Here is a 12,046-nt window from a genome sequence, read left to right on the forward strand (position 1 = left end):
CTAAGGGCCACTTGACGTGAGACTCCAGGATGTCTGGCTCTAGGTGAGTGATCACACCATTGTGGTTATATAGGTCATTAAGATCTTTTTTGTATAGTTCTTCTGTGTATTCTTGATACCATTCCTTAATATCTTCCGCTTCTGTTAGGTCCATACTGCTTCTGTTCTTTATTGTTCCCATCTTTGCATGAAGTGTTCCCTTGATATCTCAAATTTTCTTGAAAAGATCTCTAGTTTTTCCCATTCTATTGTTTTCCTCTATTTCTTTGCATTAATCACTGAGGAAGGCTGTCTTATCTCTCCTTGCTATTCTTTGGAACTCTGCATTCAGATGGGTGTATCTTTCCTTTGCTCCTTTGTCTTTAGCTTCTCTTCTTTTCTCAGATATTTGTAAGGCCTCCTCAGTCAACCATTTTGCCTTTTTTCATTTCCTTTTCTTAGGGATGGTCTTGATCCCTGCCTTCTGTACAATGTCATGAATCTCTGTCCATAGTTCTTCAGACGCTGTCTATCAGATCTAATCTCTTGAATCTATTTGTCACTTGCACTGTATAATCCTAAGGGATTTGATTTAGGTCATACCTGAATGGTCTAGTGGTTCCCCCTACTTTCTTCAATTTAAGTCTGAATTTGGCAATAAGGAGTTCATGATCTGAGCTACAGTCGGCTCTCAGTCTTATTTTTACTGACTGTGTAGAGCTTCTCCATCTTTGGCTGCAAAGAATGTAATCAGTTTGATTTGGGTATTGACCATCTGGTCAATGATGTCCATGTGTAGAGTTGTCTCTTGTTTTGTTGGAAGATGGTGTTTGCTATGATCAGTGTGTTCTCTTGGCAAAACTCTAGCAGTCTTTACCCTACTTCATTTTGTACTCCAAGCCCAAACTTATCTGTTACTCCAGGTATCTCTTGACTTTGTACTTTTGCATTCCAGTCCCCTATAATAAAAAGGTCATCTTCTTTTGGTGTTAATTCTAGAAGGCCTTGTCGATCATCATAGAACCGTTCAGCTTCAGCTTCTTCAGCATTACTGGTTGGGGCATAGCCTTGGATTACTGTGTTATTGAGTGGTTTGACTTGGAAAACAAGCAGATCATTTTGTTGTTTTTTGAGAGTGCACCCAAGTTCTGCCTTTTGGACTCTTGTTGACTTTGAGGGCTACTCTATTTCTTCTGAGGGATTCTTGCCTACCATAATAGATATACTGGTCATCTGAATTAAATTCACCCATTCAAGTTCATTTCAGTTCACTGATTCCTAAAATGTCCAGGTTCACGCTTGCCATCTTCTGTTTGATCACTTCCATTTACCTTGATTCATGGACCTAACATTCCAGATTCTATGCAACATTGTTCTTTACGACATCAGACTTTACTTCCATCACCGGTCACATCCACAACTGGGCGTTGTTTTTGTTTTGACTCTGTCTCTTCATTGTTTCTGGAGTTATTTCTCCACTCTTCTCTAGTGACATACTGTCTCCTTTTGTTCATAGACAGTATCTGAACTGTTTTATAGTTTTATAATCACAGCATACATACTGCTCAGCTTCTGAAAAAAGCTTTATATCTGTCATCACTTTCTCTGTCATTATGCATTTTTACTTTGAAGGCTAGTCAATTTATTTCTTTAAAAAATAAAATGGTTAGTTGACATGGCTTCTCAGGTATATGTAAACTCAATGCATTCCTTCCCTTCACCCACAGGAGTCCTGATATTTTACATCTGTAATTACCTTGGTCCTTTTTATAATGTTCAGTATATATGTTGTAATTCTACCAATATGTTGTTTGGTTTCCATGCTGATGGGGGAAGGTGTACTAGGTTTCTTTTTCCTTTATTCTGAACATTACAGTTGGGGAGCAGGAGAGGAGCAGCTCTGCAGTCAGAGTCCCCTCCCCAGGGTGATCTGGACTCCACTTCTGACCCTCTGTGTCCCACAGAGCCATGAAAACCAGAGGTCTCATGTCTTAATGTCCAGTAAATGCCTTTCTGGTAAAATCTGGCTCCTTACTTTTGGGGTTCTCTCTCACTTTTACTTGGCTTTTGCCCTCTTTTTCTTCCTTACTGGTTTATGAGTCCATCATCACAGGTCAAAATTTATTCTTTACCAAAATATACTATTTACCTGTATTCTTTACCACATTTAGATGTTTTTATCTGAATGCTTTTCCAAGGACCTTGGCTGTACTTTGGAAATGAAAGACTCTGTGCCCTAGTTTTTAACTTTAAAACATTCATGTCATTTCCCTGTGCCTTATTTTCACATGCACAGAGCAGTATAGTCCTGGGAGAAATTCATTTTGATTCTGTGCTAATGACTTTTTTTTCCACTTAATTTTTTTTTTTCTTTTGGCCTCTCTCTCTGTAAATAACTGCCTAGTAATTTAACAAAATATATGTAAACAGCTATTTACATTACTCGACTTATTGGAGATGATTCTTCTCATTGGGATGCACCTGAGCATGGAGTAATATAAAAATGTTAAGATTTAAATTACGATTTTTGTTTCAAGTTTATGTGTTTACACATGTGTATTTTCTCCTAGGCTGCTGCACTGAATAATAATAAAAATTCCAGTCATGATTTCTTGAGACTGTTTAATGGACATGGTTACAGTGGTGTGGAAACTTTGGGGAAGGAGCTCTTCATGTACTTTGGGCCAAACGCTTTACGGTAAGATAAACCTGTACAATACCTCTGACCTCTCTATGTTTAAAGATCTGCAGAAGGCTTTCTTGCGGTTTGCTACATGTCACATTTAATCACAGAGAAAGTACTCCACTTTTAAGAGAGCTCTACTACAAGAGGTTGAAATTTTTGAAATTATCGTGGAAAGCAGCAAGTAGAATAAAGTGTGATGTCATCATTACTTGGAGAGCTAGTCAATTTATTTCTTAAAAAAAAAAAAAGTCTGGCAAGGTTTCCCAAAGGTTGTTAGAACAACGCATCTCTGTTTTGCTCATCTCCAAACTCCCTGTGGTGCCCTTTCCCCCTCTGTTTTTACCAAATGTTTGTTGCATTAGTGACATCATTTTCTTTATGACACCTCCTAGTTTGATTTGAATGTCTCTCCAGATTTGTATATTTTTCTCTCTTCCTTCTTTCTCCAAAGGCTTGTACAGAAATGGAAGCTTACTTATACATTTCAAAAACTTTCCACAGAAGTAACTGGTTCTCTGCTGTTTTACAGTGCTTATGGAAATTAGTTGCTAACTTACAGGTTGACTTAGTGATAAAGGTGTTGAAATGTATGTAGTCACCTACCTGGTTTTTTGCAAAAAATATGAAAAAGTCCTATGAAATAATACGTCTGTCAATTTTGTCTTCTTGGAGTTTAGCCTAAGCTATCACAAACTGTAAACTTTAAACTTTAAAACATTTTTCTTTTCGATGTTAAACAGTTTTCACCTTCTTGAAAGTTCTGCTGTTGGACCCCGTGAAGATGAATAGTGTCATAGATAATATGACTACATGATTGTTACTTATTGCATCTCATCTTTTGCTTGTTTTGAGTACCTCAGAGTTTACCTAGTTGCTTTTCCTTTGACGTGTTGTTCTCGCATTGTCAGCAGCTGCTGTCCTTAGAGAGCACTGTCCCTTCATGGTTTTTCTTCGTCTGGAGTTGATAACATCACATAACCCCTCAGTTCATGTAGGAGCAGGCTGCATTGTTGTGGTAGTAGATTGATTGATGTGATTGAAAATTCTTTGTTGTGAACAGAGAAGGACGCAATGGGATCCATGTGAGATAGTTGAAAACATTGGTATGTTATTGATTCTCTGGTGTGAGGTGCAGATTTATTTCTGTAGAATGAGAGGGAGGTTTTTATCATGTCTTCTCCCCTAGACTGATAAGGGGAATCATTTCTCAGTGAAAGGCTGTCCGTAGGTGTCCACTGAAGTTCTCAACCAGTGCAGTTGTTTCCTCAAATTCAGTGACATAGTACCATCCCTGGCAGGTATGCGTCTCAGCTTATGAATGAGGAGCAGCATGGTCCCTATTTCTTTGCAGTTTCTGTAGCCTCAAATACTATTTAATGTGACAATTCAAGGTCATTGGCAGATCAGCTATTTGAATATGAAGTAAGCAACCTAAATTCAACTGTATTCCCTTTCACAGTTTAACACAAGTTACAGAAATGCTCTCCTGACTTAAGCTGCTCAGGAGGATGGATGACTGTGTCAGAGAAATGGGATCCTGTGTGAGGCTGCACGTCTGTGAGTGTGAGATAGGAACATTGTCTTCACTTCTGACCTGTTTTCTCCTCACCAGGCTGGTCTGCTCTTTCGAAAGCCCATAGCTAGAAACGTGCTTAATGACCACTTACAGTATTCCCTCCATAGGCAGCATCTCACAATTAAAACTGCCCTTGGATTTTGATGCATCTTATAGGTCAGGCTGTGAGTCTTCCTGGGAGTCATTTGTTATCAAAGTAAAATACAGGCCTAGGCCTCTGTACCTTCAGAAAGGTACAAATTAGATACTATTTCTGTTGCTAAAAGATGTATCTAAGTGCTCAAGCACTTGGAACAGTACCAGAAAATAATAAAAATGATTTAACATACATTCATTTTAGGAGCACAGTTGTGTTATGTGTGATTAATACATATACTCTTTCTAAACACTTTTTAGAAGCTTTTAATAGGTAACAAAAAAAGTCATGTTTAACTTTTTGTTAAATAATGTATCAAATACTCATTAGAGCAAACTAAGGATAATGAACAAATAAGAATAAATGTATACTTTCACAATCCACTACTGAATAGAATATCTACTAACCGTGGGTGCATATATTGCCGATGCTGTGTGTGTGTGTATCTGTAAATCTATTCACCCACCCTTCAGGCCGCTATTTTCAATCAAAATGATACAGCTTATATTGTGGATTAACCTGTATGTAAATATATTTTTAAATGGGTATCTTTTCCAAAAAGAATTTGCTATTTCTAACTTGTGGTTTATATGAATAATTATTACATACATACATACATACAATAATAGTTACATACATACTCAGAGACCAAAACCTGTATCTGAAATACTTTGGATGTTTTGCCATTTTAGTGAAGCATTATGCATTATCAGTTTTGTAATTTAGTAATTTATTGGAGAAATGCAAAAGATAATGTGATAGTTTTTTTAGCTTGCTGGAAAATCTTTAAGGAATCCATGATATGCTGCATATAAGAGGGTTTTACATCTTAAATGTAGCTTTGTAATCTGTTACATAACATGTTAGGAAAAGTTGGAGTGTGATAGGACGACTCCAGATTTTACACTTTAGAGTAGTAAATACCTTCTGTTTGTCCAGTCTGCCCTCTTAACTTTTGGGGACAGCATTTCTTCTGGAAACTGGTTATCTGGTCACAATAACTAGAGAGTTCAAGTTGAATTTAGCATTTCTTTCGTATCACAATTGATTGGGTCAATCTGAGTTCTTTTGTGAACTTTCTCCAGTGGAGCTGAGGAGAGTTAGCTTCTGTGATGGAGGGAAGCTGGGATGCGAGGTCTTAGGACTTGTATGTGGCCACTAGCTTGTCCAGAAAGACAAGGTGATGGAAGATACAGCCAGTCTCTGTAAAACAGAGAGTCCCCAAGGCATCTTCATCCCTTATTCCCTCTGTCCCTAAGATCCAGCTTTCCTGCACTTTGATTCTTCAGCCTTCCTAAGAGCCATGAAAGTAAAAAGTGAAAGAAAGTTGCTCAGTTGTGTCCGACTCTGTGACCCCATGGACTGTAGCCTACCAGGCTCCTCCATCCATGGGATTTTCCAGGCAAGAGTACTGGAGTGGGTTGACATTTCCTTCTCCAGGAGATCTTCCCAACCCAGGGATTGAACCCAGGTCTCCCGCATTGTAGGCAGACGCTTTACCGTCTAAGCCACCTGGGAAGACCCATGAGCTACCAAATATCCCTTAATGCCTAAACTTTTTGAGCTGAGTCTCTGTCACTTGCAATCTAAGAAACCTGATCATTAAAGTATCTATGGGTTGTTGTTCAGTTGCCAAGTTGTGTCCGGCTCTGTGATCCCGTGGACTTACAGCAAGCCAAGCTTCCCTGTCCTTCACTATCTCCCAAAGTTTGCTCAAATTCATGTGCATTGAGTCAGTGATGCCATCCAACCATCTCATCCTCTGTTAATCCCCTTCTCCTCCTGCCCTCAGTATTCCCCAGCATCAAGATCTTTTCCAGTGAGTCAGCTGTTCCCATCAGGTGGTCAAAGTATTGGAGTTTGAGCTTTAGGATCAGTCCTTCCAGTGAATATTCAGGGTTGATTTCCTTTAGGATTGACTGGTTTGATCTCCTTGCAGTCCACGGGACTCTCAAGAGTTTTCTCCAACACTGCAGTTCGAAAGCCTTAATTCTTCGGTGCTCAGCCTTCTTTATGGTCCAGTTCTCACATCCATACACATAATTACTGGAAGAACCGTCGCTTTGACTGTACGGACCTTTGATGGCAAAATGATGTCTCTGGTTTTTAATATGCTGCGTAGGTTTAAGCATCTTTTGATTTCATGGTGCAATCACTGTCTGCAGTGATTTAAGAACCCCCCAAAATAAAATTTTCCACTGTTTCCATTATTCCCCTTTCTATTTGCCATGAAGGGATAGAACTAGATTCCATGATCTTAGTTTTTTGATTGTTGAGTTTTAAGCCAGCCTTTTCACTCTCCTCTTTAACCTTCATCAGGAGCCTCTTAGTTCCTCTTCACTTTCTGCCATTAGGGTGGTATCATCTGCATATCTGAAGTTGGTGATATTTCTCCCAGCAATCTTGATTCCAGCTTGTGAGTCATACAGCCCAGCATTTCTCATGATGTACTCTGAATGTAAGTTAAATAAGCAGGATGACAGTATACAGCCTTGAGGTACCCCTTTCTCCATTTTGAACCAGTCAGTTGTTCCATGTCTGATTCTAACTTGCTTCTTGACCTGCATACAGGTTTCACAAGAGGCAGATCAGGTCGTCTTGTATTCTTATCTCTTTAAGAATTTTCCATAGTTTGTTGTGATCCACACAGTCAGAGGCTTTAGCATAGTCAATGAAGCAGAAGTAGATGTTTTTCTGAAATTATCTTTCTTTTTCTATAATCTAACAAATGTTGGCAATTTGATCTCTAGCTCTTCTGCCTTTTCTAAATCCAGCTTGTACATCGGCAAGTTCTTAATTCGTGAAAAATAAGGTTTTGAAGCAGTAACTTATTTTCTATTTTAGTTACCGTAATGGTTTTATGTGTAACTGCAGAAAATATACAATTTTCTTACTATCACTTCAGCTTTTAGTTTGGACACAATTTTCATATTAAAATGTTGGTTGTAAGTTGCAGCAGGTCAATTTAAACAATTTTAATCATTATCTGTTATCAGAATATGAGTGTCTTTTAATACCTGAAGATAATGGAGTCAGCCTTGAGGTAGAACTGGAAGCAAAGACTAAATGCTATGAGGACTCTGCATTCCGTGATTCTCTTCCTCTGAAATTCTCTACAGTCTGTGTCTGTGCAGACAGGCCTCCTTTGGCTTTTCTGGTGCCCAGTGCCCTGTCAGTAATATCACAGACAGCTCCCGTCTCCCAGGTCTCCCAGTCCTAACAAGAAACTGATCTCTCTCTGTCCCAAATAAGTTTGTCAGGAGAACTCTGATGAATCCAGCTTGACTCAGGTGTCCATTCCTGAATCAACTGTGTCAAAAGTGTGGGATCAGAGGAAGGGACAGAGACTGCCCCTGGTGGGGCCTGGAGCCCACTGTGGGCAGGCAGTCATGTTATGCACAGTGAATGAGCTCAAGAAACCAGTTGGATTGGGGTGGAGGGAACTTGAGATGTCAAGAAATAACGATCTAATCAAATTTTCCTAAACTGGGTTGATAACAATGAGGAATCTTGAAAACGAATCTGACTCTTGAATGCAAATACAATAAGGATATATGTCCTAGTTTATAAGACATCAGTATGACGATTGTAGTAACAGTACAGGTATTTACTATGCCTTGAAAATTTTCATGATACTATTAAGTTTTTCTTAGTTTTAGACAAAGGGTATGTAACAATAAACAAAACTTGTTTTCTTGGGGTGTGGTTATCACAACAGTTTGCTATTTCATAAAAATTAACTAAAATTTGTTTATAAGAAGTTATTTTTATGCACATTTCTCCCTAAATAGATTCGTAAGACCAAAAAAAGGTATACGTATGTGTATTTGATCCAGGGTTCTTACTGAGACTACTCCTGCCTTTGAATTGGGTCTTAACCTTTGAGATTTTATATGTGGATGCAGTTTCATTATAGAAAATGATTTAGAATCCACTTTATGAGCCATGCAGCTGAAAAGATTTTAGGTATGATGGCTTCTGGGCATGACAGTTGTACACCTTTCACTGGGGTTGAACCTCCATAAGCTAAATTATAGAGTACTTACAGGCACACATTTTTCCTGTCAAGAACTATGGGGCATGTAAAATGCATATATGATTGATAGTAGGGCACACAGAGTTTAAAACCCACATTTTTAAAGTTAGATTGGTTAACCTTGTACAATACTGTAACATGGTGCTTTGGAATTAGAAGCATAGAGTGGTAACATTTGCTGCCAAAAAAGCCATATTTATTAACTCAACAAAGCTATAAGGAGAAGGATTTGAAAGGCAGGACACAATATTTCATCTTGAGAATCATTTCTGATCTTCATCATCAGAAGTCTCATAGAACCACTTTTTTTCTTTATTTTTTAACTGGACATACTAATCAATCCTATAAAAACTGAAAGACTATGAATTTTTCATCACTGCACTATGGCTTTCAAGTTAACTGTAAATATTTATAAATCCCCTCTTCCCAATACATATGAAGGTAGAAGGAATCTAAAAGAATTTAAGACAATGGTATTTTGACTTGTTCTCTTTTCTTTTGATCTGAAAGATTTTGTAAAAAATTGTTTCATTGTGTTATCCCAAAGCAGGGGAGGGGGTTAAAAAAGAATAAGTGTCTTAAGCTATAGATCTCATTTTGGAGTGGGAACATTTCCAATCCACTGTGGCTAGAACTAAGAAATGTGAGTGTTCATGGCTTTGTAGAATTCATAAAAACACCAACTGTAGGCAATTTAAATTTAGCCTTATCTCACCCCAAGCCTTTGAATCTCAGAAAAGGCTGAGAAAACAGTAGACTGTTGTGTGAATAAAAAAGATACTTCATCTGACAAGAAAAGAGAACGGGGGGATGTTTTCTTGGGATTATTGTCAGGGTCTTATTATTTCTCTAGGAAGTTATTTTATTTGTGGGTTGAAAAAATGATTGCCATATCTTGTTTTATAAGGATGCAAAACCATTAACAACAACAACAAAAATATGTGCTATTAGCTATCATTTTGTGCCCTTGAGTGTTTATTGTGACTGGTATTTGCTTATATTTCAATAAATGAAGAAACAAAAATTTAATGCACAATATACTTCCTGCTGCTCAAAAATGGGTTTGATTTTGTTCCAGGATTCATTTTGGAATGAAAGGCTCCCTCGTGATTAATCCACTTGAGTCTAAAAATAAGAATGGAGTTTCTCCTGTTTTTGAAGTACAGCTCACCAAAGATCTGATTTGTTTCTTTGACTCATCAGTAGAAATCAGGTAAAAAATTAAGTTAGAAAATGCTTCTGCTGCAAAACTGCAAAGTTGGCTCTGCAGTTGGGTTTGGGATGTCACATGTGGAAATGAAAAAAATAAACACAAATTTTTAAAAAGTGGTTTATAACTTTAAAAAGTTATTTAAAAGAGTCTTCAAATAACATAGTTTGATAGGATCTTCATTGTTTGGCTATAGAACTTTTCTATGCTGGTTAATGTGAAGGGTTTATATCAAGCTCATTTAAAATGACACTCTGTGGATTGTAACCAGGCCCATGATTAATGTGTTGTCTATTCCTTTCTTTAGAAACTCAACAGAAAGCCAACAGAGAATAAGAGTGATGGAAGAATTAGATGTGTGTTCACCTAGATTTAGTTTCTCCAGAGCAGAAAGTGAAGTGAAAAAGCAGAAAGGACGGATGCTATGTGACGTGCTAATGGATCAGAAAGTGTTGCCTGGGGTGGGAAACATCATCAAAAATGAAGCTCTCTTTGACAGTGGTTTCCATCCCTCTGTCAAAGTAGGTTTTAAGTATTTTTTAAATAATTTTATATTTTTAAATATTGTGAAGGGCTCGACGAGGAACACTTAAATTTGGCCTGACATGTTTGGAGAGAATGTCAGTAGCACACTCTCCCCAACAGACGTCAGGGCATGTTTGCCCATTGTCAGCTTCTCTGTGAGGCCAACCCTGGCCACTCTTTTTAAAGTTGGCTGTGCCCACTTCATCCCCCGAGTCTTCTATAACTTGCTTTGCATTTTTGTTTCTCCATATGACTGATCACTTTCAAATACAGCCTGATGTTTACTTGTTACATATATAGTGTGTAAGATCTGTTCTCTGCTAGAATACAGTCTCTTAGGAGGAAAGTGTCCGTTTGGTTCAATGACATATCTGAGTGTCTAGATACAGTGTTTGGCACATGGAAGGCATTAAAGAAATATCTGGTGAATGTATAAAGGAACTAAGGTCACCAATTTCTCTTAGTATCTGGCATTTTAAATTCATACTCTGCACTCACTCAGTATAGCTATTTGTGACATTAGAAAATGCTGTTTTGATGGAATGGTAAGACTGGAAGTCAGGATGCAAAGACTAAGAATAAGTGATTGGTGAGGAAATGGAAGCAAAATTTAGAGTAATTGTTAAGGTAACTTGCTGCTGCTGCTGCTAAGTCACTTCAGTCGTGTCCGACTATGTGGGACCCCAGAGACGGCAGCCCACCAGGCTCCCCCATCCCTGGGATTCTCCAGGCAAGAACACTGGAGTGGGTTGCCATTTCCTTCTCCAATGCATGAAAGTGAAAAGTGAAAGTGAAGTCACTCAGTCATGTCCGACTCCTAGCGACCCCATGGACTGCAGCCTATCAGGCTCCTCCGTCCATGGGATTTTCCAGGCAAGAGTACGGGAGTGGGGTGCCACTGCCTTCTGCTTAGATTGGAGCAAAGGGAAAATATTTGACTGCCAGAGGGAGATGTTAGGATAAGAACTGGGTCTTTAGGTGTTTTTTTTTCCTTGTTCTTCAACTGAAGTGATGTGAACTTATTTATATGTTGGCAAGGGGTGAAACTGGCAGAGCGGGAGAGGTTAAAAAAAATAAAATGGTGATTAATAGGCCAAGTTGTAAGAAGGTCAGAGAGGTTAGAACTCAAATCCAGGTGGAAGGATACATACATTTTAGTTTCCAGGGAAGAAAGTTACATTAGAGCTTTTATCCAGACCCAAGTAGTATCTATTAACTAAACCATCTTTTACATATTTCCCAAGATAACTATTTATTTTAGGTGATTTCTTCCCAGGTAGGTTTTATGCAATCCAAATAAGTAGGAAATAAGTTTTCAGAGAAACTAGTTAATAATTGTTATAGATTCAGTTTGTTTTTTGACCCTTGGAACAAGCTAGTCAAATTTCTGTAATTCAGAATAACAAAACAGAATTATAACAGGAATGAGTTTATGAGTTTTTTAAAATCACCTTGACCTCTATGGAAAATATTTTTGAAAAAAGAACTGAGTGTTTTTATCCAGAGCATTGTTATTATCTTTGATAAACTGGCAATTTATTTTTTATCACTATATCTAGCCAGCTATTCATCTAGTAGGAGATCATTTGCCCATAATGCCTGTAGGTTAAAAATTAATGGTAAGCTATTAGTTCCCTAAAAGTATATGTATAATGATTGAAAAAGTATAGTTTAGCATTTTAAGATATGACTGAACATAGTACATAAGATGTGGTAAAAAATAAATGAGTTTGAGAAGTATAATACATATGTTTTAAGCTTTAAATAAATGAAAAAATAGATATTTACTTTTAGAAGGATTTTGTTGATTAAACAGTTTTAGATTTTAGGCACTGATAAATCTATTTCCATTGTGTAAAAATGTATTCATTACACACAACAAAAGTTAGTCATCAGGA

General features: G+C 37.7%; 1 protein-coding gene across 2 annotated transcripts in view; it reads left to right on the top strand.

The window, feature by feature from the left end:
- The window catches only part of NEIL3 (nei like DNA glycosylase 3), a 46,265-nt gene that overhangs the window by 12,598 nt on the left and 21,621 nt on the right, over window positions 1-12,046 (top strand). For both annotated transcript variants that reach the window (XM_027530064.1, XM_027530065.1), the window contains exons 2-4: window positions 2,550-2,677; window positions 9,492-9,626; window positions 9,931-10,144. In XM_027530064.1, coding sequence (XP_027385865.1) covers window positions 2,550-2,677; window positions 9,492-9,626; window positions 9,931-10,144 — 477 coding nt within the window. The remainder of the gene's footprint in view (window positions 1-2,549; window positions 2,678-9,491; window positions 9,627-9,930; window positions 10,145-12,046) is intronic.

Source organism: Bos indicus x Bos taurus, chromosome 27 (genome assembly GCF_003369695.1).
Source record: "Bos indicus x Bos taurus breed Angus x Brahman F1 hybrid chromosome 27, Bos_hybrid_MaternalHap_v2.0, whole genome shotgun sequence".
Lineage (NCBI taxonomy): Eukaryota > Metazoa > Chordata > Mammalia > Artiodactyla > Bovidae > Bos > Bos indicus x Bos taurus.